At 36.3% G+C, this 26,258-nt stretch overlaps 1 protein-coding gene across 4 annotated transcripts in view; it reads left to right on the forward strand.

Moving 5' to 3' along the window:
* Positions 1–24,158, forward strand: part of OPA1 (OPA1 mitochondrial dynamin like GTPase) — an 84,701-nt gene extending 60,543 nt beyond the window's left edge. For all 4 annotated transcript variants that reach the window (XM_045812749.2, XM_045812751.2, XM_045812750.2 and 1 more), the window contains 2 exons: positions 19,934–20,001; positions 22,136–24,158. In XM_045812749.2, coding sequence (XP_045668705.1) covers positions 19,934–19,998 — 65 coding nt within the window. In that variant the 3' untranslated portion in view covers positions 19,999–20,001; positions 22,136–24,158. The remainder of the gene's footprint in view (positions 1–19,933; positions 20,002–22,135) is intronic.
* Positions 24,159–26,258: the final 2,100 nt, after the last annotated feature.

Genomic DNA, 26,258 nt, shown 5'->3' on the forward strand with positions numbered 1-26,258 from the left:
ACACTGATTGTTATTGGACTATCACTGTTCCCAGACCCTCTCAGGGAAAGAGCTGGGGAACAGATTTTGCATTCATTTGTGTGTGTGTGTGTGTGTGTCTGCGTGTGCATTCGTGCATGTATACATGCGTAGATACGTGTACACACATTTACATTGTATTCCTAATTATAGGTATATGTCTGTATTGAAAATCATAAGTTGGCACTGATACTTTCCATTTCAATTGAGTAATAGAGTTCATCCTACTTTTCTCCTTTTCCTGACAATGAGAAATCTGGCTCCAAGTCTCCTTAATATATTTACTTCCTGTATGTAACCAAACTTGTCACTGTCCCCTTCATTGCACAAGCATCCTTTTCACCCAGCTCAGGCTCTAACCACCCCACTCCAGGCCACACAACAGTGACTCGCCCTGTGTTGACACCCTTTACACTGAGCTCATGCTCTGGCATTGTGTACCAGGCGTATCCCCCTTTATCCTTCCCACCTCTCCCCCTGCACCTCCTCACCTGCAGCCCGGCCGTGCTTTTGTGGAGGACATCCTCTTCATCCTACATGTGCTCCAATGGTGTGCACCAGACTGGACTGCCCTCCTACAGGGACACTCTTCTCACTACTGGGCCAAGCCACCAGCACCCGTGTGAACACCCTCTTCATTCAGGTTGGGCTTTACCAGCTACACTAGACCCACTAGGCTTTCCCTGCCGTCACCCCTCCCCCACCTCCAGCCTAGCTTGGCTTTACTGATCACCTTGTCATTTTGTTTGTGGGGGATATTTGGTTCTTTTCCTGAATGCTGGTCAGTTCCTAGCTTTAAGGTATTTGGATTGCATATTAAGATTTACTTAGATCCTTGAGAACCCAAGGAAATCCGTGAAAGAGTAGTAGTAAATAAAAATAAAAATACTGAGGCTGGTGCTTCCGTTTGAGCTTACCTTGGTACAAGTTGCCCCTCATTTAATTTCATGAAACAAAGTATTTTTCCTTTCAGTGTATACTTAACTGTAGTGTCCTAGAAGTTTTCTGATAACTAAGAGAAAGCAGATACTAAGTAGGAAGAAGTTCATCACATTTGAAAACCATTTCTAATCTGAACTTAGGTCACTACACTTCCTAAAACATGCAAGAGAAACCAGCGGTCTTCCTGTTTAACACCCCACGCCTCTGCGGTGCACGCCTCCACCACTGTCGCCTCCCTCTCTCTGTTACCTCAGCTCGTCATTTGTTCTCGTTTCTGTCCTTTCTTCCCTTAAATAATCTTTTTTTTTAAACGTATCTCATTTTAGCTTTTATTTCCATTTCCCTGTTGCTTTTCTTTTAATTTCTTTTATGTCACTTTATCAGAATAATTAAGTTTGTGCTAACTTGTAGATCTGTGTTTGAATGTGAACTGCCATTCACTAGCTGTGTTATCTTAGAGTATCTCTCAGAGCCTTAGCCTCCTGTTTGTAAAAATGACTCCAATAGTTATTATATTGCTTGGAGGGGCTTTGGGAGAATTACTTCAAAAACCACTTGCAAGTCCCTGCTTCACAGTTTTATGCTACGTTAGTGCTGTTACAAGAAGAGGTGTGTCGGTGTCACGAGGTGTACAACTATATTTCTTTTGTATCCCTCAGGAAATGGTTATCAGACAATAAAATACTTCACTGTATTTTACCAGCATATATAATTTTCAGTAATTAAAAATAAAGTGTCTTTTCTCATGTTTTGTAAGAGAGCCTTATATAGCCCCATTACTTTCTAGTCCCAATTTGATTACTTCAGGAAAGTGAATTGCTAACACAGATTTGTGCACTGTCATGCCAAGTCTTATGTTATCCTGCTGTTTTCCTGAGAAAGTACTCCTGTGACTCCCTTGAAATGATTCACTCTTTTTGTACATATAAAATTATAGTGTGTTAATGTACCAAATAACGTCCTTGGAAGCAAGTGTTTCACCAGTGACTCTGCTTCATCATTCACACTAAAGGAGATGAGCCATGACATTGTGTATTAGTTGGAAAAGACTCTTGCGAGTACCTTTTCCATACTGTTTATCATTAGTGTAACACCTGGGAATATGGTCATGGATCCTTTTAGCCAGAAAACTTTCAAAGTTTTAACGGTAACTACTGTATTACTTAGATCAAAGCTTTTAATACATAGCATGTTGAGTTAAAATATAGTGTGTTGATGGAATTTAGAAAAAGGGAAACAGTCAAAAGAGCTTTTACTACAATTTCAAAATAGTACAGGGGTAGAGTATTGTGGAGTTTGGAAAAGTTTAGTGCATCATATTTTTTGCCAGTTTTTATTAAACTTGCTTGATTTTAAATCCTTTCACCACTTAATTTGGAGTTCATCAACTGATTGTCCTGAGTTAGGAGTCAAAGAAATGAAACAAGAGCCTACCCCTTCTAGTCTCAAGAAGAGAAGTCATACGTAGGAAACAGGACTCTTTGGAGAGGTGGTGCATTCCATAGCTGGAACAAGAAAAGGTTATGATGAACCTGGAGCATCCTAAGATGACAAAGTAAGGAAGTATTTGAAGGATGATGGGGACATGTCAGCAAGGTGCAAAAGCCAGCTTGAAAGGCTCCACCTGGCCAAACTAGGACAATTGGGGTATCAAAATGAATAATGACAAGTACAAATTATAACCCGCCGAATAAAATAGGATTCCATAAATTGATTATTATATAAATGAATAAAATGGATTATATAAATGAACAAAGTCAGTGATGAGGAATGGGATGTTTCTATAATCACACGAAGTATCTTCACACAAACTAATTAGAAAAGGAAAAAAGAGTAACTTTACAATGGAGAAGCTGGCAATAACCACCTTAATCAAGCTGTCAGAGTTTATTATCACCATTATGGTCAAATTAGAACTGTGCGCTGCCTTGTAGAATGCAGTGATAAAATGCCCAACATCACCTCTTGGATATTTTTACCAAAGGATGTGTACCTTAAAGCCAAGTGTGAAGATACATTAGACAAACCCAAATTGAGGCATAGTCTATAGAATAACTGGCCTGTAATCTTCAAATGTATCAAGATCATGAGAAATAAGAAAATAGTAGGGAAGTATTTTAGGTCAAAGGAGATTAAAGAACATGAAAACAAAATGTAATGTGTGATCCTGAACCTAATTTTGTTGCTCTTCGGGACATTAATGGGACAGTTGGTAAAACTTGAATGGGATGTTTCATGGTAATAGTGATACATCACTGTTGATTTTTAAATTTTGATTGCAAAATTGGGATTATTTAGAAAGAGATCTGTATTTGTAGTTAGTACACAATACAATATTAGGGATTTATGGGATGTAATGACAGTAAATTATTCAGGAAAAATATGTTCTTTGTAGTGTTCTTACAACTTTTCTCCATATCTAAAATAATTTTTACATAAAAAAGGGTAAAAATGGTTTAATTTTGTTTTTATAACTGAATTTGTTTATATAAATGGATTATGGTCATATGAAAATAATTTAAAGAAAATGAGAATTTTAAAAATATGATCTCAATATGTTGAAAGGCTCAGTTACCTCCTGGACATTTTTTTTTTTTTTTTTTTGAAGTAGGCTCCACGTCCAATGTGGGGCTCGAACTCAAGATCTTGAGATCAAGAGTTGCATCCTCTACACCGACTGAGCCAGCCAGGTACCCCACCTCCTGCATAGCTCATCTTTCCACCTTAATTCCTTATTTGCAGCATCTAGTTACACTTAGAACTATCTAGTGTTGAAATATGCCCACTATGACCTTGATGAAATTCTTTTGACTTTGTAGCAAATTTTATTTCAAAGGATTTTTTACAGATATTTAAATACAATGTCAAGGTAGATAAAATCTATTTGGATTCCCAGTATAATTTATAATAATGTTTTCAATGTATTTATTGAAACAAACTACATTTTTAAATGCTTTCTTTGAAGAGGGGAAGATTGATATCGTATATAGCTCAATTCAAAGTTTTTCCATAATGCACTGTTCTATGATTTATAAAATCTATTTTATGATTGTCATCATATAAAACAAGTGATAATGCTAACATGTCACAGACATTTTGGAATTTGTTCTGTCCCACCCTGGAAATGGAGTATTTGGGCACTGGTAGCAATTGCTGTAATGTTGCTAAACTGAGTTTCAGCAAAACAGCATGGAATTCTTCTATTTGTTATATGAATGTTGTATCAGTTGTTAACTTGGGTTATCGTGAGTTTTGAACCTTTATATCAGTTGCTTAGGATTTAGAGCTTAGGTTTCTTTCTAAATTCTTGTTCAGTAAAGCCCGAATTACATTTCATTGTCTGTGTATATAATCAAAGAATCGTTTATATCCAGGAATTAAAGGGGCATTACAAATCATTTAGATCTAAGATCTACAGTCTTTCCCTTCTTATTTTACAATACATTTCTTTTCATTTTTATATCAGAACTTGAAACTGTTTGCAAATATGAATTAATATTTGGATACTTTTCCTGTGCCAGATATTAGTTTGTGTGCCTTATATGCATTCTCATTTTTCTTATTGTATAGATGAAGAAATGGAAGCCTAGAAACACATGGGGTAGTAAGTGGTAAAGCCAAGATTTAAGTCCATGTCTTTTAACTACTGTGCCGAACTAATTTGAGAACAAAACTCAAGCTTTTGAAAAATATAATTACACAAAATATGGTCCTTTATATTTGGAAGCTTATAGTTAACAGTGTCTTTTACAGAGTGGGTCAGAAAAGCATACATAATAGTGATTTAATATTTAAACTTTCAAAGGTATGAAAACTTTGGTAGAATTAGAACATCTGGATAAGGGAGCACTAAAGTGTAAACCAAGCCATTGACCAGATTGAAGAAGTTAATTTATGGCTTGTAAGCGTGTCTCAAATTATACTCTATCAAATTCCACCATAGTTAATTAAGTAGTATGTAAGTTGCCCAAAATTCAGACACAGCTTTCAGTGTAATGTGTTCATGCTTAAAGTCTTAAGATCCAGTTGTAACAGATAGAGAATCTTTACTTGAGCATAAAGACTGTTACTCTAAATTGAGAGGGGGGCTTTTGCACTGGGAGTGTTGAAATGTGTGATAATAGGCTTCAGTGCATTGCTTCCTCCTTCTTGTACTTTGTATGAATTGAAGATGTGCTTCAGTAAAAATTGAGTAACTTCATATTTCCATCTCATTTACTGGTGAAATGTGAAACAGTGATATAAACTCCTTTACTTGGGCTGTCATTGCACAGGCTTATTTTATTCTAATGATACAGTTTGATGTCCTTAATGTTAAGAGTAGTACAGCTTACAGAGCCTAGCAAATTAGAATTTTCCAATATCCGCAGCTTTTTTCTCCTGCAGTTAATTTGCTCTGCTGACTCCCTGCGCGAGGTGGCAACAGCTGGCCTTTCAGGGGAGCTTGGGGATTAGGGAGCAGGAGTCACAGCAGCGCACTCGCCTCTCGCCTCTGTTGACTGTTCTTTATTGTTTGATGCCTGGGCATCTCCCAGACAGCCAGCAGTTGTTTCTTAAAACTTAAAGTTTGTTTCTCTTGGGAGTATACAATGCTGGTGGGGCTTGTCTTTGTGTCTCTTCACTTTCCCAGTCTCCTCTTATAATCCATCCTGTGCTTTCTCTTGATAATTAGAAAGGAGCAGAGTTACCAGCTTTGTATCTTAGTGTGTGTGAGATTCAGTTTTGACTCTAAAAACGGAGATGGAAATTTTATTTTTCTCTGAGCTACCAGATACTCACTAACAGAAATCATTTTTAGAATGAAAACGTTGTTCATTGTCAGTATACTAGTGTATTTTTGAAATTATGGTGATAAAAAGGGCATGACAACAGAATGAACCAGTACTGCCATTTTAAAAGCTAAAATTGGAAGAGAAATGCACCATTGCTGCTTAAATCTAAAAAGATCCCTTATTGGTACAGCATAGGGAATAGAGTCAGTGGTATTATAATAGCATTGTATGGTGACAGATGGTACCTGCATTTAGAACAACAAACTTGTCCAATCACTGTGTTGTACACCTGAAACTAATACAACATTGTGTGTCAACTATACTTCAATTAAAAATTTTTTTAAGATTTCTAATTAGATCTAAAACATAATTCTAAGGGTGCCTGGGTGGCTCAGTCAGTTAAGCAGCTGACTTGATTCAGCTCAGGTCATGATCTCACGATCTTGGGATCAAGCCCTGCATTGGGCTCTGCACTCAGCAGGGAGTCGGCTCAAGGAGGCTTCTCTCTCCCTCTTCCTCTGCCCCTCCCCGCATGTGTGTGTGCCCACTCTCTCTCTCTCTAAAATAAATAAATCTTAAGACCACTGACTTTAAATAAATAAATAAAGCATAATTCTAATTTATAGGATAGTTACAAAATATATCTTCGTGCCATGGTAAAACTTGAGTAAAAGTAGTCAGAACTACTTGGATGGAACCCCCAGCCAGAATGATTTTGTTGCTCAGGATACTCTCAAATTTAATTTCCACATTCCTAAATTCCTTCCATACCTGCCATATCCTTGAAGGCCATTGTGGATGAAAATAGTGGCCATGAAGTAGTGTGACTGAAAATTATCCTAAAAAATGATTATTATACTCAGAATTTAGAACTTAAAATTACAGAAGAGGAAACTCATATTTAAAACTCTTTTTCAGGGGCGCCTGGGTGGCACAGCAGTTAGGCGTCTGCCTTCGGCTCAGGGCGTGATCCTGGCGTTCCGGGATCGAGCCCCACATCAGGCTCCTCCGCTATGAGCCTGCTTCTTCCTCTCCCACTCCCCCTGCTTGTGTTCCCTCTCTCGCTGGCTGTCTCTATCTCTGTCAAATAAATAAATAAAATCTTTTAAAAAAAAAAAACAACAACATAATTTGCTTTAAAAAATAAAAATAAAAAAAATAAAACTCTTTTTCAAGGGGTAGGGCTCTGGCATGCAAATTTTAACAAGTCTCCATAGGGGATTTTTGCTGGGCATCACCACTACCCACCCTCCTGCCCCCAAGTCCATACTCTAGAGAATTCTTCTTATTCATAGCAATAAAAATTATCATTTTATTAATTGAGATAAAATTGACATCTGTCTTCTTTTAGCGGAGTCTTAGAAACCGTGTGACTGTTGAAAATTTGGTAAATTATTTGAACTCGATCTGTAGTAGCATATTCATTTTGTCTGTTGATGTAACCAAAGAAGATGAATTTTAAAGGATTTGAAAAAGGAACGGGTGGCATTGAATTGTAGAATTCTAGGTATGTAGGCGCAGAGAGGATATTTTTAAGGGACAATCACAGAGAATAGAGTAAGGTGCCCTGCAGAGAAAACATAAGTATAAGGACCGTAACCCCTGTAGTTTCACTTATATCTGACTACCCTTACTGCATTTCTTTGGCCAATAATTCTAAGACCTCGGTACTGTATTCTTATCTCTCCTGGAGTCTAGCACATTTCTAAGCAGTCTTTCCCCTTTGTCTGTTTTTCCATGTCTCTCACTGTGCCTTCTTCCAGACTATTACTGCTTGCTCAACCAGGATTTTTCCTCCTCCCTACTTATTTACCTTACTGAGGTACTGCCAGTGTTGTTTAATTGAGCAGAAGGCAGACTTCCCACTGTAGGCAACTGTAGATCAACTAAAATAACCAGTTTAAGAAAGAAAAAGGTTGGGGGGGGGGAGGCGCCTGCATGGTTCCGTCAGTTAAGCGCCTGCTTTTGGCTCAGGTTATGATCCCAGGGTCCTGGGATGCAGCCCCCCTCCCATCAGGCTCCCTGCTCAGCGGGGAGTCTGTTTCTCTCTCTGCCCCTCCCCCTGCTTGTGCACGTGCACTCTCTCTCAAATAAATAAATAAATCTTTAGAAAAAATTCATGTCTATTTTGATTGGTCTGTTCTGCTAAAGTGATTGGTTCTTTCATATCTTGTATGTATATATTGTATGTGTTCGGTGACTATTTAATCATGACCTTTTAATACAGACTATTAGCCTCCTCCTCCCTCCTGGCTTAAAAAAGAGGAAGAAGGAAGCTAACTCTTATCCTAAGGAACCTTTCTAACACTGTCATGCCAGAAAGCTACCATATCATTGCTCTTTAGAACAGCTTGCATTTGCTGTGTTCACCCCTGTCTCCACCCACCCACTCCCTTGCTGACATCTTGTGATACAGCTTTCATTCCTAATGAAACCACTTCCTTCTAGGTCACCGGTGATTTCCTAATTGCCAATCCATCCAATTTACCAAAACACTTTAATAATTTTTTATGTTTGCTAGGCACTTTTAAGTTGATTGGAGTCATTTTCACTCTCTAACATTCATGTACCTTTTGTGTACTTTTTGGAATGGTTATTAGTAGAAATTAGTGTGCTTTAAAAAATGCAAAGATTGAAATGCTTCTCTTGTTGTTACAGAATAAAATAACTTCTGTTTTGTGTTACTGGTGTTTGAGGTCATTAAGGCATCTGTTTAGGGTAAAAGCAGTTGAATTTTACATTTTGCCTTTGTGAAATATTATTTTTCATAGTAAGGTGAAATTGACAAAGAAACTAAGGAAGATAGTGAAGTATTATTTTTACCTTCAGTCTTCATAGGTAAAGTAGACTCTGCTTTGTGTTGTAGCGAGAGAGAGAGAGAGAGAGAGAGAGAGACAGCACAAAGAATAAAGTAATCCTCAGGGAGAGTCCTCTGTGTTAGAGAAGTAGTTATTTACACACAGAATTCCACATGAGGAGCCTGAGTGGTGTGCTTTCCAGGTTATTGGTGAGAAGATCCAGACTCAAAATGGGGCATTTAGAATAAAGCACATTTTTTTTTCATGGCCTAAGTCTATCTTCTAAAGGCAACATTGAGTATATTGATAAATTGGTACAAGATTAAAATGGAATTTACTTCTCTGTAATCTTACTATAGGCTACTGGTATTCAGTGTTTTTTTTAGCAAGTATATTCTTTTTGCCTTAAACTCACATTTTAACTTATTAAAAGTAATAATAAAGACAAGAAAGGTCTATATCATTTTGAAGGTTTTATTTACATGTTGTGATTATGTATATATTGTTGTGTATAAAAAGGCCAGTGTGCATATTTTCAGCTAGACATTCAACTTTTTTCCCTAGCTAATAATGCTTACCACTTCCTTACTGAGAGTCTAGAATAAAGTAACGTCTTTAAAGTTGGGATCAAATTTTGATGTGTTTTGTTTTTTAGTTGTTTTATGTATTCTCTCCATTGCTAAAATGGAAAAAAGTGAAATCTAGTCATTGAAAACCAAATCTAATCATAAAACTGTCTACTGGTCAGTGAAACACTGTGTTAACAAAATAAAATGAAGCAAGATATGAGTAAATTTGTTTAGAAGGAACGGTCTTGGAGGATGAGTTGGTGCACACTGAACTGGTAACCTCTGGGAAGTAGGGCTCTCGGGGTAGTTGGAGAGGGGCGTTAAAGGCAAAAGAAATTTTAACTGTTTACTATTTTATACGTTTCTAAACTTTCTTTTCCCAAATAAGGTTAATTCAAAATTACCTTAGAAATTTCATATTCTTAATTATTGTATTCATAGTAATGACAAAGCTAATTCATGATACAGTCAATCTTAAAGGTGACCGAATATTTTCCCAAATAATTTCTTGGTGATTGGGATGACAGCAGACATTTCATGGGACTAGATGGTAATTGCTCATCATGGGGTCTTCCTTGGTGGTTGGGTTCATTTTGAATTCTTCTGATGTCCGGTAAATACCCACTGTGGATCTGTCATCTGTAAATGAATTGAAATCTTTCTTGAACTGGTGAAGTTTTCAAGTTCGCGCAACCTGTGCAAGATAATAGATTTTCCCTGCTTCATTGTTACCTACTACGAATGAAAATGGTCCATTTTAATTTGTCTTAGAACAGCTGTTTCATCTCTTCCTTAGTGTCATGCATCGTAGAAACGAGTTTGCTGTTTTTTATTCCCTTCAGTTAGATCTGTTTCCTGGGTGAAGGAATTCAAGTCTTTCCAACCTCGCCTGTGTAGTCTCCATGAGGCACCACTTCATTCTCTGAATCATAGGTACAGACTACGTGTCTCCACCAAGTACACTACCAGGATTTCAGGTGTTTGTTTTAATCCCTCTCATTATCACAGAACTAGTACATATGGATGCATTGTGGAAAATTAGAAAACATTGGGCGCGTGGTGGCTCAGTCTGTTAAGCATCTGCCTTTTGACCCCACATCGCGTAGCATCATCAGGCTCCCTGCTCAGTGGGGATCTTGCTTCTCCCTCTCCCTCTGCCACTCCCCTTGCTTGTGCTTTCCTGCTCGCTCTCTCTCCCCCTCTCTCTGTCAAATAAATAAAATCTTTGAAAAGAAAATTAGAAAATACAGATAGCAAAGTTTTTAAAACAACTGCCACTACCCAGAGATAACCACTGTAACATTGTATTCTAACAAAAATTTTAATGTGGTCTTAGGGACATAATTTCTGCACATTTCTGGAACACATTTTTCATGAGATCTTAGCTCGGCCTTCTCTTACACTACCAATCTTCACTTCGTTGCCATTGCTCCTATTTCTGGTCTCTCATTTATCAGAGTAAGCTAAATTTCTCCTCTTTTTCTTCTAGTTACTTTAAATAGGTCAGGTATTCCAAAGGCTATGTTGTAGTAAAACACACAGAAAATCACTCTGCTTTGAAAGTTAAACCCAGGACCCTGGCACTTCCTGTGTGTGCTTATGCCTCATGTCTGTCCTTTCTCCAAAGATGTTCACGTCATCCCCATCTTAAAACCACTGGATTAATTCTTCCATGTACTCTGCCTTGATCTTGACTTTCTTACCTAGAAAAACCCTCGAATGTTTGCCTGCTACCGCCACTTTGAACCATCCACTCTCTTAACTTAGTAATCTTTTATTCTCACTTCTGTCAAATTTGTTTTTTCAAGATTGCTGACAATCGAGAGAAAGCAGTGAGCCAGGCGAGCATTAAGGAATAGAAAGTCTATATTCCCATGTAACTGCAGCATTTGGTACTTTGGGATCCAAATCCTGCTTGGAGCTCTACAACTGTCTCTGACATTTGTATAGAGCTTTGCACTTTACAGAAAGTGTTACGTTTGTCCATGTTTGCCTTGTAAAGGCATATGAGGCCTGTAAGGTATTATCCCCCGTTGTTCAGATGGGGAAGTTAATGTTCATTGAGGGAAATGGTTTAGCTAGTTACATAAATATTTATGGCAAAGCTGGGGCTAACAACGTGTTAGAGATAGTATCTTCTTAGATTTGTTTTGGGATCTGCTCATTTTTAATCTTTGGGTTTGTACTTGTGGGTGACCAAATTCATATAATTTGACTTCCATTTTTGTATCATTTTCAATGTCCTAGTTTTTGAGCCTACTCTCCTAAACTAATTATTAAGAATCTAGAACAATGAATGTGTCTCCTAAAGACATGTAATGGTTTCATTCTTCAAAAAAGATAAATATACAGGATTATAAATCTGTGTAATTCTGTATTGGTATTTCAATTTTGTGATTTTTCCTTTTCTGTAGGAAATAAGAAATTGTGACAAAATGTAAAGGTGATTTTCTGAATTAATGAATATGTAAAACTGATTCTGAAGTTGTTTTTTTTTTCTTTGATCCTTATTCTGACTTCTGGAACCAACATCAACAATGATACCTCTTTACAAGATCGTAGTGAGAAATAACTGAGAACTTACGGAATCAGCCTAACAAAATATGAATTCCTGTTAGCCCTTCCTGTGATAAGTTTAATAATAATCCTTTGTCCTAGTGCAGCATCTTAGTTAAGAAGTATCATTGTATTTCATTTTTGTTTTTCATCTCGCTTAATTCATAACTTTATTAAAACCTGCAATTTTTAGTTCCATATTTTTTTCATAAACTTTTGGTTAGGTTCATAAATCAGAATTATAGTCTCTATTCTCATATTATTTTCCTTTACTTTAAAAAATTACATTAATGAGCTGACTGTTTAAGAATCATTCTCATGATTCATTCATCTGTTACGCCTCCTTTTTAAAGCTTCAGCACTAAAGGTCTTTTGACAAACCAATATTTATAACAGTTTGACAGCAGGATGAGGAACAGCGTTTGTCTTTGTAACAGCTTGAAGAAAGACCCTTTCCAGGACCCAGTCATGCAGTTACAATCTTGACCTCTTTCTTATGCTGGGAACATACATACAGCACCACCTCCCATGTGTTTTCTTGTCCCATTGACTGTCCATTCACTTCCCATCTGTTTTGCAGTCTTAAAGGAACAGAAGGGGCCCTCTTCTTAAATCTGTCTTCGCAGGTGATAAATGATGTCCTGTCTCTTTAAGGGCTGCCTGGGTGGTTTTCCTTTTCTTAAAATGTTTCAACTTTCCTTCTAAAAAAATTCAGAATAAAATATACTTTTAAGAAGAGGAAAATAGAAAAGAAAAAAAATGATGGATTATTTTTAAACTTTCTTAATTGATTGGGACCGAATATTTTGTTGGTCATTGTGCTAAAGATTATTTAGCCTTCTCAATGAATTACCTAAATCATATTTTTGAAATTGTTTTGATGTTTAGGTTATTCTGTGGAAGCAAAAGGAATGTATTCATTTTGAAATAGTGTATTTATTTAAACTTTTGGGGGTGGGGCAAATAAAGCAATGTATCATTAACGACTTAGTATATAAAATAACTTTTAAAGATTTTTTTCACCATAATTTGAGTTAATTGATGTAATTAATACGGAACATTTTATGTACTGGATACAGAATAAAATAATTCACAGGTGATTATTAATCTTATGCTAGAATCTAACTTTTACATTTAAAAGACCATCATGAATCCCATAAAAATTTACTATTTTTTCTTCGATTGCTAAAAAGAAATGCTTTAAGTATACATATTTATATCATTGGATTTTCCAAAATCTTTTTCTCCCATGCAGAAATTACTTATAGAAAGTTAATAGGACAAATATTGTACCCCCCAAAATGTTTTTAAATTACCGATTTTAAAAAAGACCACTTTTCGAGTTGTATGATGTATTATGTGAATCAGCCACCTAGTGGTACATCTTCTATGAACTCGTTTTTAAGCTTGTTTATTAATTCCCTGCCCTATTTCAAAAAGGATTTGAGGCAGCTTGCAACCATCTATCCTGTATAAAATATAAGAATGCTTAAGTGGAAAATTGGGTGAAAGGAAAGAAAGTTAAGACAGGTGAAATAATGTGAAACTTGGGATAAGATTGGTACCCCTCAAAATACTTGCTCAGAGGTTCTTCTGTTTTGCAAGTAACCTGCAAATTTAGTTCTGAGTTTCCTAGACGGCTGATGCAAAATGGAAGGCAAAGTTGATTTCGTGGTGTTGCTGGTGGCTGTCAGACACAGTGGTTGCTTAGTGGAAGCATGGGTGTTCCTGGTACCCAGTGCCTGAGGGAAATTCCATCCATACTCACAGACAGACACTGAATTATATGATAGAGTAAATCAGATGACTATATATAATCATGAACTTCATGGGGCTCTTTACTTGGTTTCGGCTCAGTGTAGACTAAAAACATAAGCAGTTCTAGGTGAAATCAAAATGCTGCAGTCCAGATACATAGCTGTTTGGCTTATCTAAAGATGAACTCACATAGTATCTAATATCTAGGATCCCCCATACAGTCTTCCATACATATGATTTCTTTTTTTTTTTTTTAAAGATTTTATTTATTTATTTGACAGAGATAGAGACAGCCAGCGAGAGAGGGAACATAAGCAGGGGGAGTGGGAGAGGAAGAAGCAGGCTCCCAGCGGAGGAGCCTGATGTGGGGCTCGATCCCATAACGCCGGGATCACGCCCTGAGCCGAAGGCAGATGCTTAACCGCTGTGCCACCCAGGCACCCCTATATATATGATTTCTTTTTGCAGCTGAGCCTTGTAATAATCAGGTAGCAGAAAGTTCAAGGTTTTATACTCACTGACAATGACAAACACCTGGAATGGAGCTGGTCTATTAATTAAGGGGCAGATCCATAGCATTAATAGTTAGCTGAGATGAAATTACAATTTCCATCTACTTATGAAAGTGAAAGACCTGAGTGTAAGGCTACTCTGTGTTCATTCATACTGAAGTCTTTTGGAGAATTAGCTTTAATATATCACGAAAGTGTTTTAAGAGGTTTTGATTATATTGGGCAAAAGAGCCTGGTAGAAACACTTGCAGTTAAAAGTTTTAAAAAAGAAAGAAAAAAAGAGAGGGGGAAAGAAAGCAAGCCGAATTTACCGACAAGTCACTTTGAGCTATTTATATATTCATCAGACCTAAGTTGTAATTTATTTCATAGACTTTCTTAAGGCAGCTTTCTTTCTAAATCATGTTGTTTCGGGGGTCTGATTACACCAAATTTTTAAAATAGTCATCTTTAATGTTTGATTTATGTTTTGGTAAAGTAGATTATTCAAAAGTGAATGAATATTCATAGACATCTATTGCGTAGCAAGTTCTGTGCTAAGCCAAGTGATAGTAAATGACACTTTTTTGTATGTAGATAATTCATGCAAGCAGTTCCACATTGATTCCAGGGGGGTGGGGAACAGTATAAAACTGATGTTTCTAAAATTATGTAGCCCTGTGACAATAATATTGTCATTTGTGATTGAATTTTTACTCAGCTTAATGTCAAATAAATTTTTAAAAAATACTAAGGAGCAAACAAAACAATTAAGTTTGAAAAGATGCAGTTAAAACATAGGACCAGTTAGAATAGTACATTTCAGTCCTAAGTTTTAAAGCAATACAGGCTTTGAATTCTTCTGGACATATTCCCTAACTAAAGAATATGTCCCTTCTGGACATACTCCCTAAAGAAACTGGGGCTGTGACCTGACTGTGATCATGAAGTTAAAGGCAAAGCTGAGACTGGAAACCTTGCTGCTGACCACGTCATAGAGCTTTTAATCCATTATGTTCTCATTTTTATAAAAACCATATAAAATTACTACTCCATTGATTATTAGGGGTGTTAGTCCAGGGATTTCTAGCGTTTGTTGTCATCAAACACTGCTTTCATTGTGTACTCCTGGAAAGTCTATGTTTCGGAAGATCTGTCTACAGTAATATATTCTTTTTCATTAGAAACATCGAGTTATAACTTCTGTCAGCCTAAATAATAATTGTTCTGAGAGTAGATGTAATTCCGGCCAAAGATTTCCATATGAACTTTTGAGACAATGGAAATAACGCAGACAACTCTATTACCACCTTCAGCAGACCCCTAGAAGTCAGGGACCCCACCTTTGAAATTACTATATCAGTCTCAAACAACTTTCCAGAGCATAGGAAATGATGCCTCCTTTTTCTGTAACAAGCAGAAGTATTCTGTTTGTCTTCATTAATGAGTCTGTTTAAAAATAGTCATGCCTGTTTGTAGTCATGCCTTGTTGTAGGAAAACTACAGTGCCAAGATTCAGAAGAGAAGTATTAGATTTAGCTATACTCCTTTGACTGTCTCTTTGGTTTTTCCTCTCATCGACTGTAAAAGGTGCATATTTTTTCTTGTGCTTAATCTGTTTTGACTATACCTTTGAGAATCTTAAATCTGGTCTCTTGTTTGGTTGGTTGGTTTTTTTCCATGTTTCCCTGTACTCTAGATAATTCCTCTAAATACTGAACTTCTAAAGAACACTTACAGTATAATTGTCTAATAAAAGGCAAACCTTTTTAGGAGCAACATATATTACATGTTAAGAACTGTTCCTTTAGTGAACAGCTTTTTTACAGCAAAATCTCACCCACAAGGTGTCCTCAGGCTTGGTACGGCGTATGTATGCAGCGTATGTATGCAGCGTGTTATAAAACAGTTCTGTCAAGGTGCATTTTGATCTTTGGATGTGTGGTTTGCTTAAAGTACACTGCATTAGTAAGTTTGCAGTTTGTTTCTTTGTGCTTTCTTTAAAAACCTCAGAAGTTGTAAAAGATTTATTTCAGCACATGTGGTAGTGTTTTGTGTGTGATTCTTTGTTCCTATTCTAAACTGTTATTAACCACTGAAGTGAACCTTCTCCCAGGTTTGGCCTTTCGGTATTCACAGTGCATTCAAAACCTAATTACAGATTAGTCTATATTTGAGACTTTTAGAGTAAGTATCAGAAGATTCAAAGAGAAATTGAGAGTAGCAGTATCATTTCATGCGGAGATAAAGAGACCCAAAACATGAATGGGTGTCAAGTCATCTGAAGAAAAGAAAAAAGAGAAGGAACTTCATTCACTGAGAGGGACGGTTTATGAGGTGGGGATTATGGGAATATTCATGACTCAATCAAGAAGCACAATGAATTGATGTTTGAAATAGTTCATCTTTTAAGTAAACATTGGATAAATGGAAAGTAGACTCCGTATTCACTCCATGTAGAATTGCCTATTTCAGAGCCGAAATAGCAGTTCAAACAGAAATAGCGGTTTGTTAATCCCTTCCTGAGTTGGTTTAATTTATCAAGTTAATCTGAAGTTTTATAAGAATTCTCTAGCTATAAATATTTAGTGCAAATATTTAATGGAAAAAGGAGTTTGTTTTGTAATTAGCCATGCTAATCTATACACACATTTTCGTGGGAAAGTAATTTCTAAATCGTAAGATAGTTAAATACAGTAAGATCTTAGAATCTGAAAACACTAATACTGGGACATTAATTTGGAAGGATCAGAAAATAGAAAGTTTTAGTTGCTAACACTTAATTTTTATGGACGACTCTTTCCTGTGTGCAGTTAGATGGCATAGTTTGTATATAAGAAGTGCTGAAGACTTAGAATTTAAAATGAATTCAAATATAGGAAATAATGCTGTTTATTATTTGCAATATAGCTTCTTTGCAAAGAATGAAATCAGTCTACTTCTAAAGCTCTGTGTTTGTGTTTGTGTGTGTGTGTGTATGTGTGTGCGCGTGCGTGCAGTCAGCATAGTCTTCTTAATAAGGTGAAATAATTAAACTGAAGTTTCTCTTTCCACTGGTATTATATCGTTAGATCTGAGTATTCTCTGTTCCGTGTTGCTTATATGGTTCGGGTGACCCACCAGCTCTCCTAGATCTTCATTGTCAGTGCGTATGTGTCCTGCTTCCTATTCCCACGCTGGCTCTAGTTCTTGTGCTCCTGGCTTCTGCCCTCTTGGTCATTGGCATAACACCCAGAAAGCCTGTCAAGTGATATTTTCCTTCTTAATAACCTACAGCCTTTATTGTCTGTGCTGTATTTTTGGAAACTTCGCTTACCACCTGTCAAGTATTTATTGAGCGTGTATATTGAGTTTGACATTCTTGTAAACACTGAAGATGCTGAACTTTTTTTGTCCAGTTTCATACTTTTTTATTATTTTCCAAGGATTTCTTCAAATGTATGTAGATCTAAGTCTCCTCAAGAGGTAATAATATTTATTATATGTCTTTAGTCATTCCTAGGCACAGAACTACTTGGGAGTGTGCATGATAACTAGTCCATTCCCTAACTTTTATCACAGTGTGTCTTATTTCACATAAAAGGTAAAACAACAAATATACTTGACATAATAACATTTGTTTTGTTATCAGAGTCTATATATGGTAGCAGCTCTAGTATGTTTCTGAATCAGAGGGATGTCACAAAGCTAACTCTCCAGGCTTAATGTCCTCATCCTTGGGAGTGACACCTTTGGTCGTATGAGGACTTGTGGGATTTAAAATCATCCCAAATATAGTAGACTCTTCATAGACTTAGAATGAGGTAAGTGGGGTGGTCAAGGAGTTCTTCTCAAAGGCAGGATAGCAGCCGTGTGTCCATGTCACTCCATTAAGTGCACTGTATAAAATGAAGGAACAAACACAGGAATGAATTTTTAAATTTAGTGTATAAAGGATACATTTATCACAATTATTCTTTTTTCTTTTAACGTTTACCTCCACCCTCTCCTCTGCTCATCTCCCCCCATTACTTCCCAGTTACTTATTGAAATACCCTTTGTGTCATCCTTGAGGTTTCAGAGTAAAGTGGCACGGTGTCCTGGTACTCTATTTGTAAAATTCGTAAAAACAGCTTTTTGAAAGGGAAATTTGGCAATTTTATTCTGTGGTTTTCTTATTAAAGTTAGTTAAATAAGTCTTTTACTTTCATTTGGGAAAAAAACATTGCGTATCTCTAATTTTAGAAGAATTTGAGCTTGATTCAGACTCCACAGTTAGACACCTGCGCCAGAGTGGCCCTTGGTCTCTTTCAACACAAACAGATCTTGCTCTGAACAGTCTCTTGTGAGTGATGCTGCTGTACCAGCCGCTCCCAGATCGTCTATCGAGCTAAGGATGGAGGTCATGGGCAGGGCACAAGGATGGGTAGAGCTGGCCCTGCAGCTGCCCGATCATACGCAGATCGTGGAGCAAATAGAATCAGATTTCCTCTCTTTATACAGTACGGCTTTCCCAAGTAGAAGTAGTTCTCAGTGAAATGGTTAGAGGAGCTGCCAAGGCTTTGAACACCTGTTTTAGATTTCCATGTGTTGTGCTCTTTAAGGCAGATGATTTTTTAAATACCCTGTTCATTTCCAAAATTCTGTGAGACAACTTAGAAAACTTTTCACCTACTCTCCCCTTTTTAAAAAAAACTCTTCAGCCAATGAACTGCACTATGTGGAACTCTCTAAATACTCCCTGAAAAAACTAGGTGAAGCTGTTTCTAAGCAAAAATGAATTAATTTTAAAAAGAAGAGTAGGGCCTTATTTTGAGAAAGGATGTATATTTTTGGTTTGACTGTTCTTTTACAGATAGTACAGACTACCAAAAAGTATAGATAAACACAGAGTCTGCTGGAGGTTCTTTCCCTCTCCCTTTGCCCCTCCTCCCGCTCAGAAGCACTCTTCCTCTCTCTAAGATAAGTAAATAAATAAATAAATAAATAAATATTTTTTAAAAAATACAAATGTTGAATATAATAATGATTTTTCTATAGATATAATACAGAATGCTTTATAGTTTTGCCTCTAGAGCAATAGTTTTGAACCAATCACTTCACTTTAATTGATAATTCCCACTAATATGTAGAATTGTGTTAAAAGGATAAAAATATTTGTTACTGTGCTTAGCACAAACTGTATTTTAAAGGGGAGTTGCATAATTAAGTTAGCAATGAAGTAGAATAAATCACAACTTCCATTTTTTTAACATTTGGAGATTGACACGTACTGTGACTAGTTTATATCTGTGAAGGAAGTCTTTATATTTCAAAGAGAAGTTATAGATTTTATTTGGAAGTCTATAAACATGAAAATCGAAAATCAAATAAGATAATGTAAGTCTGTCTTTAGTGCCTGTAGTGTTTTTAAACTTTATTCATTTTTGTATGTATTTTTGAAGTGCTTTACCCTTTTCATGTTTGTTGCAAATATCTCCTACAATTTCTTTTATCTATTTTGACATATGAAGTATACATTTTAATGTGGTCATACTGGTAATCTTATCCTTTGTAACTTTTCCCATTTATCCTAGAAAGTCATTTTCCAGTTTAAGGCCTGTTAAATGCTCACCTGTAGTCTTTAGTTTTTAAAAATGGTTTCATTATTTTATTTTATATTTTGGTCTGTTCCAGATATTGCTGAGTCCTTGGTTGGACTCCAGAGAATCTGAGAACTCCTTAAAATTCTGTACGCAATTACATATGTATCTATACATACATTTTTCTGTGTAAGATTCCTTAACTCTTACTGCATTCTGAAAGGGGTCTGTCACAAACCCCACACACATTCCCTTTCCAAAAGGTTAAGAGCTACTACTACAATCCGTTTTAACCTTTTTTGGATATAAGGTGGTGTGGGGTGCTAAAGTAATTTTTTTCCCTTTTCCCAAATAGAGTATCCCAGATAATTATCCAATATTTATTGGATAATTATCTTCTAAGATTTGTGTTGCCTTTGAAAAATAAATTCACTTTTAACTAATTTATTATCTTTTTTCTCTCTGCAGAGAAAGTTAGAGAAATTCAAGAAAAACTTGATGCTTTTATTGAAGCTCTTCATCAGGAGAAATAAATGGTAATAAGTTAAATAAAAGTCCTCTCACTGCATTGGTACTGACTAGATGCAAAATTTATATTTTTTGGCTTATTATTATAGTTTATCATTGTACTTGACTATATCCTGCTTGTTCCTTAATAACAATTTTAATGGCAGGAATCTCTGAAACTAATTCTACATTTCACATGTATAATGTTCCTTTTGAATACTTGATTGTCTTCTGGCTGAACTGAAAATATCCTCTAGAACTCATTTTGAACAGAACAAAGGTAAACAAAGCTAAGCTGTTTCATAATATGCATGTGGCTCGTAAGTTTTCTGCACGTAAAGAAGTGAACTGTAGCTCTCATTATTTTCCTCATTGTTCACATTCCATGGATAATTATGTGTATGTTAAGTTGCAAAGCATTTACTGGCTTGACTGGTAATCCTAACAATTGTTCTTAATCTTATTCTCTTATGTTTAAAAATATTTCTCCTGTGTAAAATAACTCAGAGAGCCTTAGAATGGAGTATTCTTCTGAATGTATGGACTCTTGTCTAATTCTATATAGTCTGGCTTTGGAAGCATGTTCCAAATAAAGTATTACATATTTAAAGACTTGCCTTAGTAGCTTAGTAACCTGCTAATTATTGCTAAAGAATTATAATTAGTGAGTCTTCTGCTTTTATTGAAGAAGTTGAGAAAGGGAAAATGCTATAATTAAGACATTATCATCTATTTAAAATATTTAATTAATCACTTTATCTGTGAGCCCTGCCCTGTAGGCAGCCTGGAACACAATCAGAACTGGAAGGAATAGAAAAGTAAAAGATTCCCTCCCTAGCTGCATTCATTTCAGAAAAGGCCCTTTAACCAAACTACCTGTTTGCCTCTACTGGAGGGGCAGTATATTGGAGAAAGCAAGCTAGAAAAGGAAGCACAGCTCAGAGGATTATCACTCAGAGCAGCATCCCAGCAACGAGTAAGGGAGGAATTAGAAAGCTTTCCAGTAATGCTGTGTTACTTAGTTCTGTCTCTCTCCCTGAAGTTAAGACGAATGTATATATGGATGTGTACAAAATGCATCTAGAAACTAAATATCAGTCATCTTGAACACAATCCAAAAATAATTCATTGTTTTTAAGTGTTTATGTTCATAAATGTTTTATAAAACTTCAGTGTATAAAAATTTTCTTTTAAAGCCAAAAGGTTGTTGTATCTTCCTCGTTGTTATAATTACTATCAATAATTAATGTTAGAAATAAACATTTTGAGAGCCTTTTTGATTTGGAGATTCTCCTCTTCAGCACCAAAGTTCTCTTGAAATTTTTGTTTGTAAATGTGGTTCAGGGTGGTGGTGGGGGTGGGGGGAGAAAATTCATGAAAATCACAGAAACCCAGTAAAAATATAAGCTGCATTTCTGTCTTTAATGAAATGAGGAAGCCTAAAGCCAGCCAGTGTTTTACATAGTGGTCGGTGTCACTTCCGTAAGCTGGTCGGTGTGACATCTTAGTGTTACCATTGCTACTGGGAACATGCCTTTTCCTGCCAGAGTGTCTGTCTCAAGTGGAGGCCAGGGCAGTCCCGAGAGCTGAGTTGTCTGTGAGGAAACCATCCCAGTTCTTTGTTCCTTACTTGGCTTTGGTCTCTCCGGCCCTTTCCAACCCTTGGGGTTTATAACCCTGTGAACTGTTAGTAATTCTGTTTTGTACCGTGCATATCCAATGAAAAGAATAAATGTGGCAAAATGGGAGGGAGTAGCCTTGCTTCATTCTGACCATTCTATAAGAGTTACCAGGAACTTCAAGGAATAGTTTCTTAACGGTAGTTTTAACATGTGTGGAGTTCCTTAGCCTGATAGTTTTAAGTACTTCATTCTGATAATTGCTGAAGATGTTCGTATGCAACACAGTCATACACAGATGACTTTGTTGATTGATTTTAATATGTTTTTAAATGTTTTCCATAAAAAATAAATTACATTATTTTTTGATTCACACATCATGTTAATAAAATTGTTCTATTGTTAAAGTAGGTGATATTTTGCATTTAATAAAACCAGCAGACTGTTAAGTTTCAGTATTTTTATGATCATGCAGCCGTAAAGTTTAGAAATTTTGCATTTGTCTCCTCATACCTTAATTTATCAAATGTGTTTATTTTTGCAGAATCCTACTCATAATATAATCACCTCTGCATACATGTGAAGAAAGAAAACTCCAAAAGTCTCTTGTCCTGCCTTTTTTCCTTCTGCTATTCCACCTTTCTAAACATAAAATAAAGTCATGGGATAAAAATAATTTATGTGTGTTCGAGGCACTTTAACCATCAGTTGCCTTTCGAATGCAGGAACAGTGGACATGGCATTAAAATCCTATTTTAATTGTATTGAAGTGACAAATTGAGATAATACAAGAGGTGTGGCCGTTAGATTCAGTCCTTGAAGATAAGAAGCTTGCTCTCCTGCTCGTCTCATTTGTGGTAGCACGTTCAACTAATTCATTAGCTGGTGTTACCCAATGTGAGTTTTTTTCTGGGGAAAAAATGCCAGGTGTTGTGAAAAGCTATCAATTGTATATAAAATGATGGTAACCCACTAAGTTGTTGTCTGTATCTGTAATGTTCTATGTGCAGTAGCTATCTGATTATGGAAATTCAGTTTACATTTATCATGTGAAAGAGGACTAGCTAACAGAAGAGTGCCTCAAATAGGTGAATTCGGATTACAAGTCTGGGTACGTTCAGTGAAAGAGGTCTCACCCTTCATAGCCAGCCCAGAGGGCTGCCTTAGAAGCGAAGTTGGCAGTGGCTTCCCTGTTTGCTTCAGTTGACCGTTTTGTCCTTTCTGTACCCATTTGAAATTCATTCAGTTTGGACGTCGTATAGGTAAGCTAGGTTCTCTGTTAGCTGTGGGTTTTTTGAACCTGTTGACAGAGCTACTGGGTTGTGACACAGGGTAAGGAAGATAAAGAATAATGAGCTGACTAATTTCATTTAGACTGTTGTCAAGCACTTCAGGTGGGCTTCAGGAAAAGGCTTTAGACATAAGACTATTTGAAATAGAAATTGTTTCAACAGAATAATGTTGACCATCTCCCTCTTAGCTAAAAGTGTAAAGAAAAACGTAAAATTTGCTTCATTGCAGTTCAGTTATAGTACCTTCACAGCATTTTCATGTGCTTCATACAAATACTTTTTTATTGGCTAATGGATGTTAAAGCAAAGAAATACGCCATTTTTGACTTAAAATATCTTTCTTATTTATTTCTGCTCTTTGTTGCCATTTCATTAAGCCTTTAATATTCTAATAAAAATGCCCATTGTGTGACAGTTTTTATTTTATAGTTCATTTTACAGCTTTTTTAGAATTATGTTTTGGTAACAGTTCCCTTGCCACCCCACTTTTTTTTTTTAATTTAGCATCAATATATTCTTCATTGTGATTTCACTCGAGATCTGAGGACACTCACTATACAAAGTTGGAAGGATATCACAAAATATTTCAGAAATTGAGAAGTGAGTAAATATTTGTTTTACATTGTTTGATAAGGAAGGTAGATCCAGTTTTACACAGCTGGTAGTGGTGTTCATTGTTACTTGGTAGATGAGGGTCAAGAACATTTCATGTGTCTTTCAGCTCTAGGGCTGGTGGGTGAACAGAAAGGGAGTAGAGCCGCCCCCCATCCCCTCCATGTTCTGTGCTGAGTTTGGAGATGACCTCACTGGTTAATTTCCTCTGACCAGTGCTGCTTGGTGGTAACTTCTCACTGAAGCAGGCACCATGCAGTTATTAATATTTTTGTAGTTGTAAAACAGAGCCACTTTACAACTATAAATCTATTTCTAAAGAAATAGGACCATGTTTGTTTGTATGTGCTATGGATAGGAAAAAATACCCTTAGCTGTTATTTCTGTAGATTTTTCCCAAGCAAAAGGCTGGCGTTAAGTCAGTACTTTTTTCACATCTCTTTGTATAAATTTAAGAAATGGGGATGGGGTGTCTTAATTTTGAGATCACTATTTGTAGATTAAACATGCAAATAGAAGATAAAAATTGTGATTAAAAATCCCATGTAAGAGTCCAGATACCCCCTCGCCCCCCACAGTAATATGACTTCTTTCTTTCATGGGCTACATATTTTTTTTTTCCCTTTTAGCTGATCTCATTCTAAGCGTGCTTTTTTTTTTTTTCTTGGAAGTTAGGTTGATGCAGATGTTAAAAGAAAAAATAAAATTCGGATTCTCAACAGTAAACCCTGTGTGTTTTGTCTGTAGTTCAAAAATTACAAATGATTCAAATTTAAACAAATCACTTCAGAAATTCAATGTACAAGAGTTAAGTTCTAACTCAACCAGGAATCATTTGTTTTTCATGGCAGAATTTGCAAAGAATAGAGTGAACAAAGCCCTGTATGGAAGACTGAACACCTGTAAATAGATTGTATCTAACATTTACTCGGTCAGGATATCAATTTTAAAACTCCGTATTGGTAGGCAATGCACAATAGGAAACAAGCCGTTCTTGCTGCTTCCCAGTTGAATCAGCTGAGCTATGGCTATAGGTGGAGCAAGCAGCCTTTCTTAGTAGCTTAATTATGTTCTCTCCTCTTTGTATTCCGTATTCCCCCCCCCCTTTTTTCAGCTTTACTCCAGTGGACTCCTTCCCACAAATAATTTGGCCTCCAAATGCAAATGAATAGAGTAAAAATGAGTAGGGAACATTGCAGAGTGGTGCTTCCTAACCGTATAATTTGGGAAATTTACATATGATGATAAGATTCAGAGTGTAGGCTTAAAAGGTAAATCCCTTAACTAGTTGATAATTTTGTATTTATTTATTTCAGATGTATTTATCTGCAAAAAAGAAATACGGTATTTTAGTTTTCCCGTAAGAGGGATCAAAATAATGCATTTTATCTCCGTTCTCTAAGCTGGTGTTTGCTGTAGTCTCAGGTGCTTTAGCAGTATAGACATGTGCTTACAAATACACTTACTTTTGAATGATCATGGCTATGTGTTTAAATATTTAAAGCTTAACCTTGTTTTCACTTGTGCACTGTGAATGACCTTTGTATTATTTTTTAAAACCGTGCTCCATGTCGGTGTTATTGCGATGATATTTCGCCTGTGCTTAATTAAGGTCGTTTGTGTAGATTAGTAATTAAAGATATTTAAATCATGTTATAATTTGATATTGGAGAGCATCTTTTAACTTTGTATTAATGAGGGGGTGAGAGAGAAAGAGGAGAGAAAGAGATCTGTCCACCTAGGGTCGTAATTTGACTTCACGGTGTAACCAAATTCATGGGCTCACAAGCCATTCAATGTGGCTCTTCTCTGAATACTTCTATTTCACATGCTTCACATTTCACACTTGTAATCCATGGTCAGACAATGCCTTTTTTCTTGTCTTGATACTTGTCAAAGCATTTTGGTATTTTCTTTGATAAAATATATTAAAAATGTCTTTTAATTGGATTTTGCTGCCACGGCCATCGTTTTCATTAATGATGCTAGCATGTGCATTTGTACAGGGGGCTTATTAAAAAGTCATACCTAAGTCTTGGGGCGCCTGGGTAGCGCAGTCGTTAAAAGCGTCTGCCTTCGGCTCAGGGCGTGATCCTGGCGTACCGGGATCGAGTCCCACATCGGGCTCCTCCTCTAGGAGCCTGCTTCTTCCTCTCCCACTCCCCTGTTGTGTTCCCTCTTTCGCTGGCTGTCTCTCTCTGTCAAATAAATAAAATCTTTAAAAAAAAAAAAAATGTCATACCTAAGTCTTAGAATGGGAAAGAACCTTAAGGATCCCTTACTTCCACCTGCCACCTTATTATGAACTCCCGTTTCTTTTTTTTTTCTTCCCAGAACTTTGCTCCTAACTGATGCTTATTAAATGTTTGTTGATCATTTGATGTGTAAAATAAGGCAGAGTATAGGTGTGTCTTCTCCAGGATTCTTATGGTTGGCCGAAGTCAAAACTAGGGGAAGACTCGAAGGCATGATTGCTTCAGTAAGTAGTACATACTAGCTGGAATATGGTTTATTTCTGGTGAGTTAATGTCAAGAGACAGTCTTTGAATTCCTTTGGAAGATTTGTAGAAAAGAACATGTTTCCGTCACGTTAGCCTGTAGGTCACTTGTCACTGTTAACGGACCAGTCTCAATGTGAGGCTTAAAAAGTAGTTATACTTTAATTTTTTATCCCTTGTACACTTCAAGTCCAAAGTCTGCATGTATCAAAAAAGTTTGAAGAATTTACTTCCTGTAAATCCTGTAGATTTAACAGAGTGATTT

This window comes from Ursus americanus, chromosome 4 (assembly GCF_024610735.1).
Source record: "Ursus americanus isolate L20-20 chromosome 4, mUrsAme1.1.p, whole genome shotgun sequence".
Taxonomy (NCBI): domain Eukaryota; kingdom Metazoa; phylum Chordata; class Mammalia; order Carnivora; family Ursidae; genus Ursus; species Ursus americanus.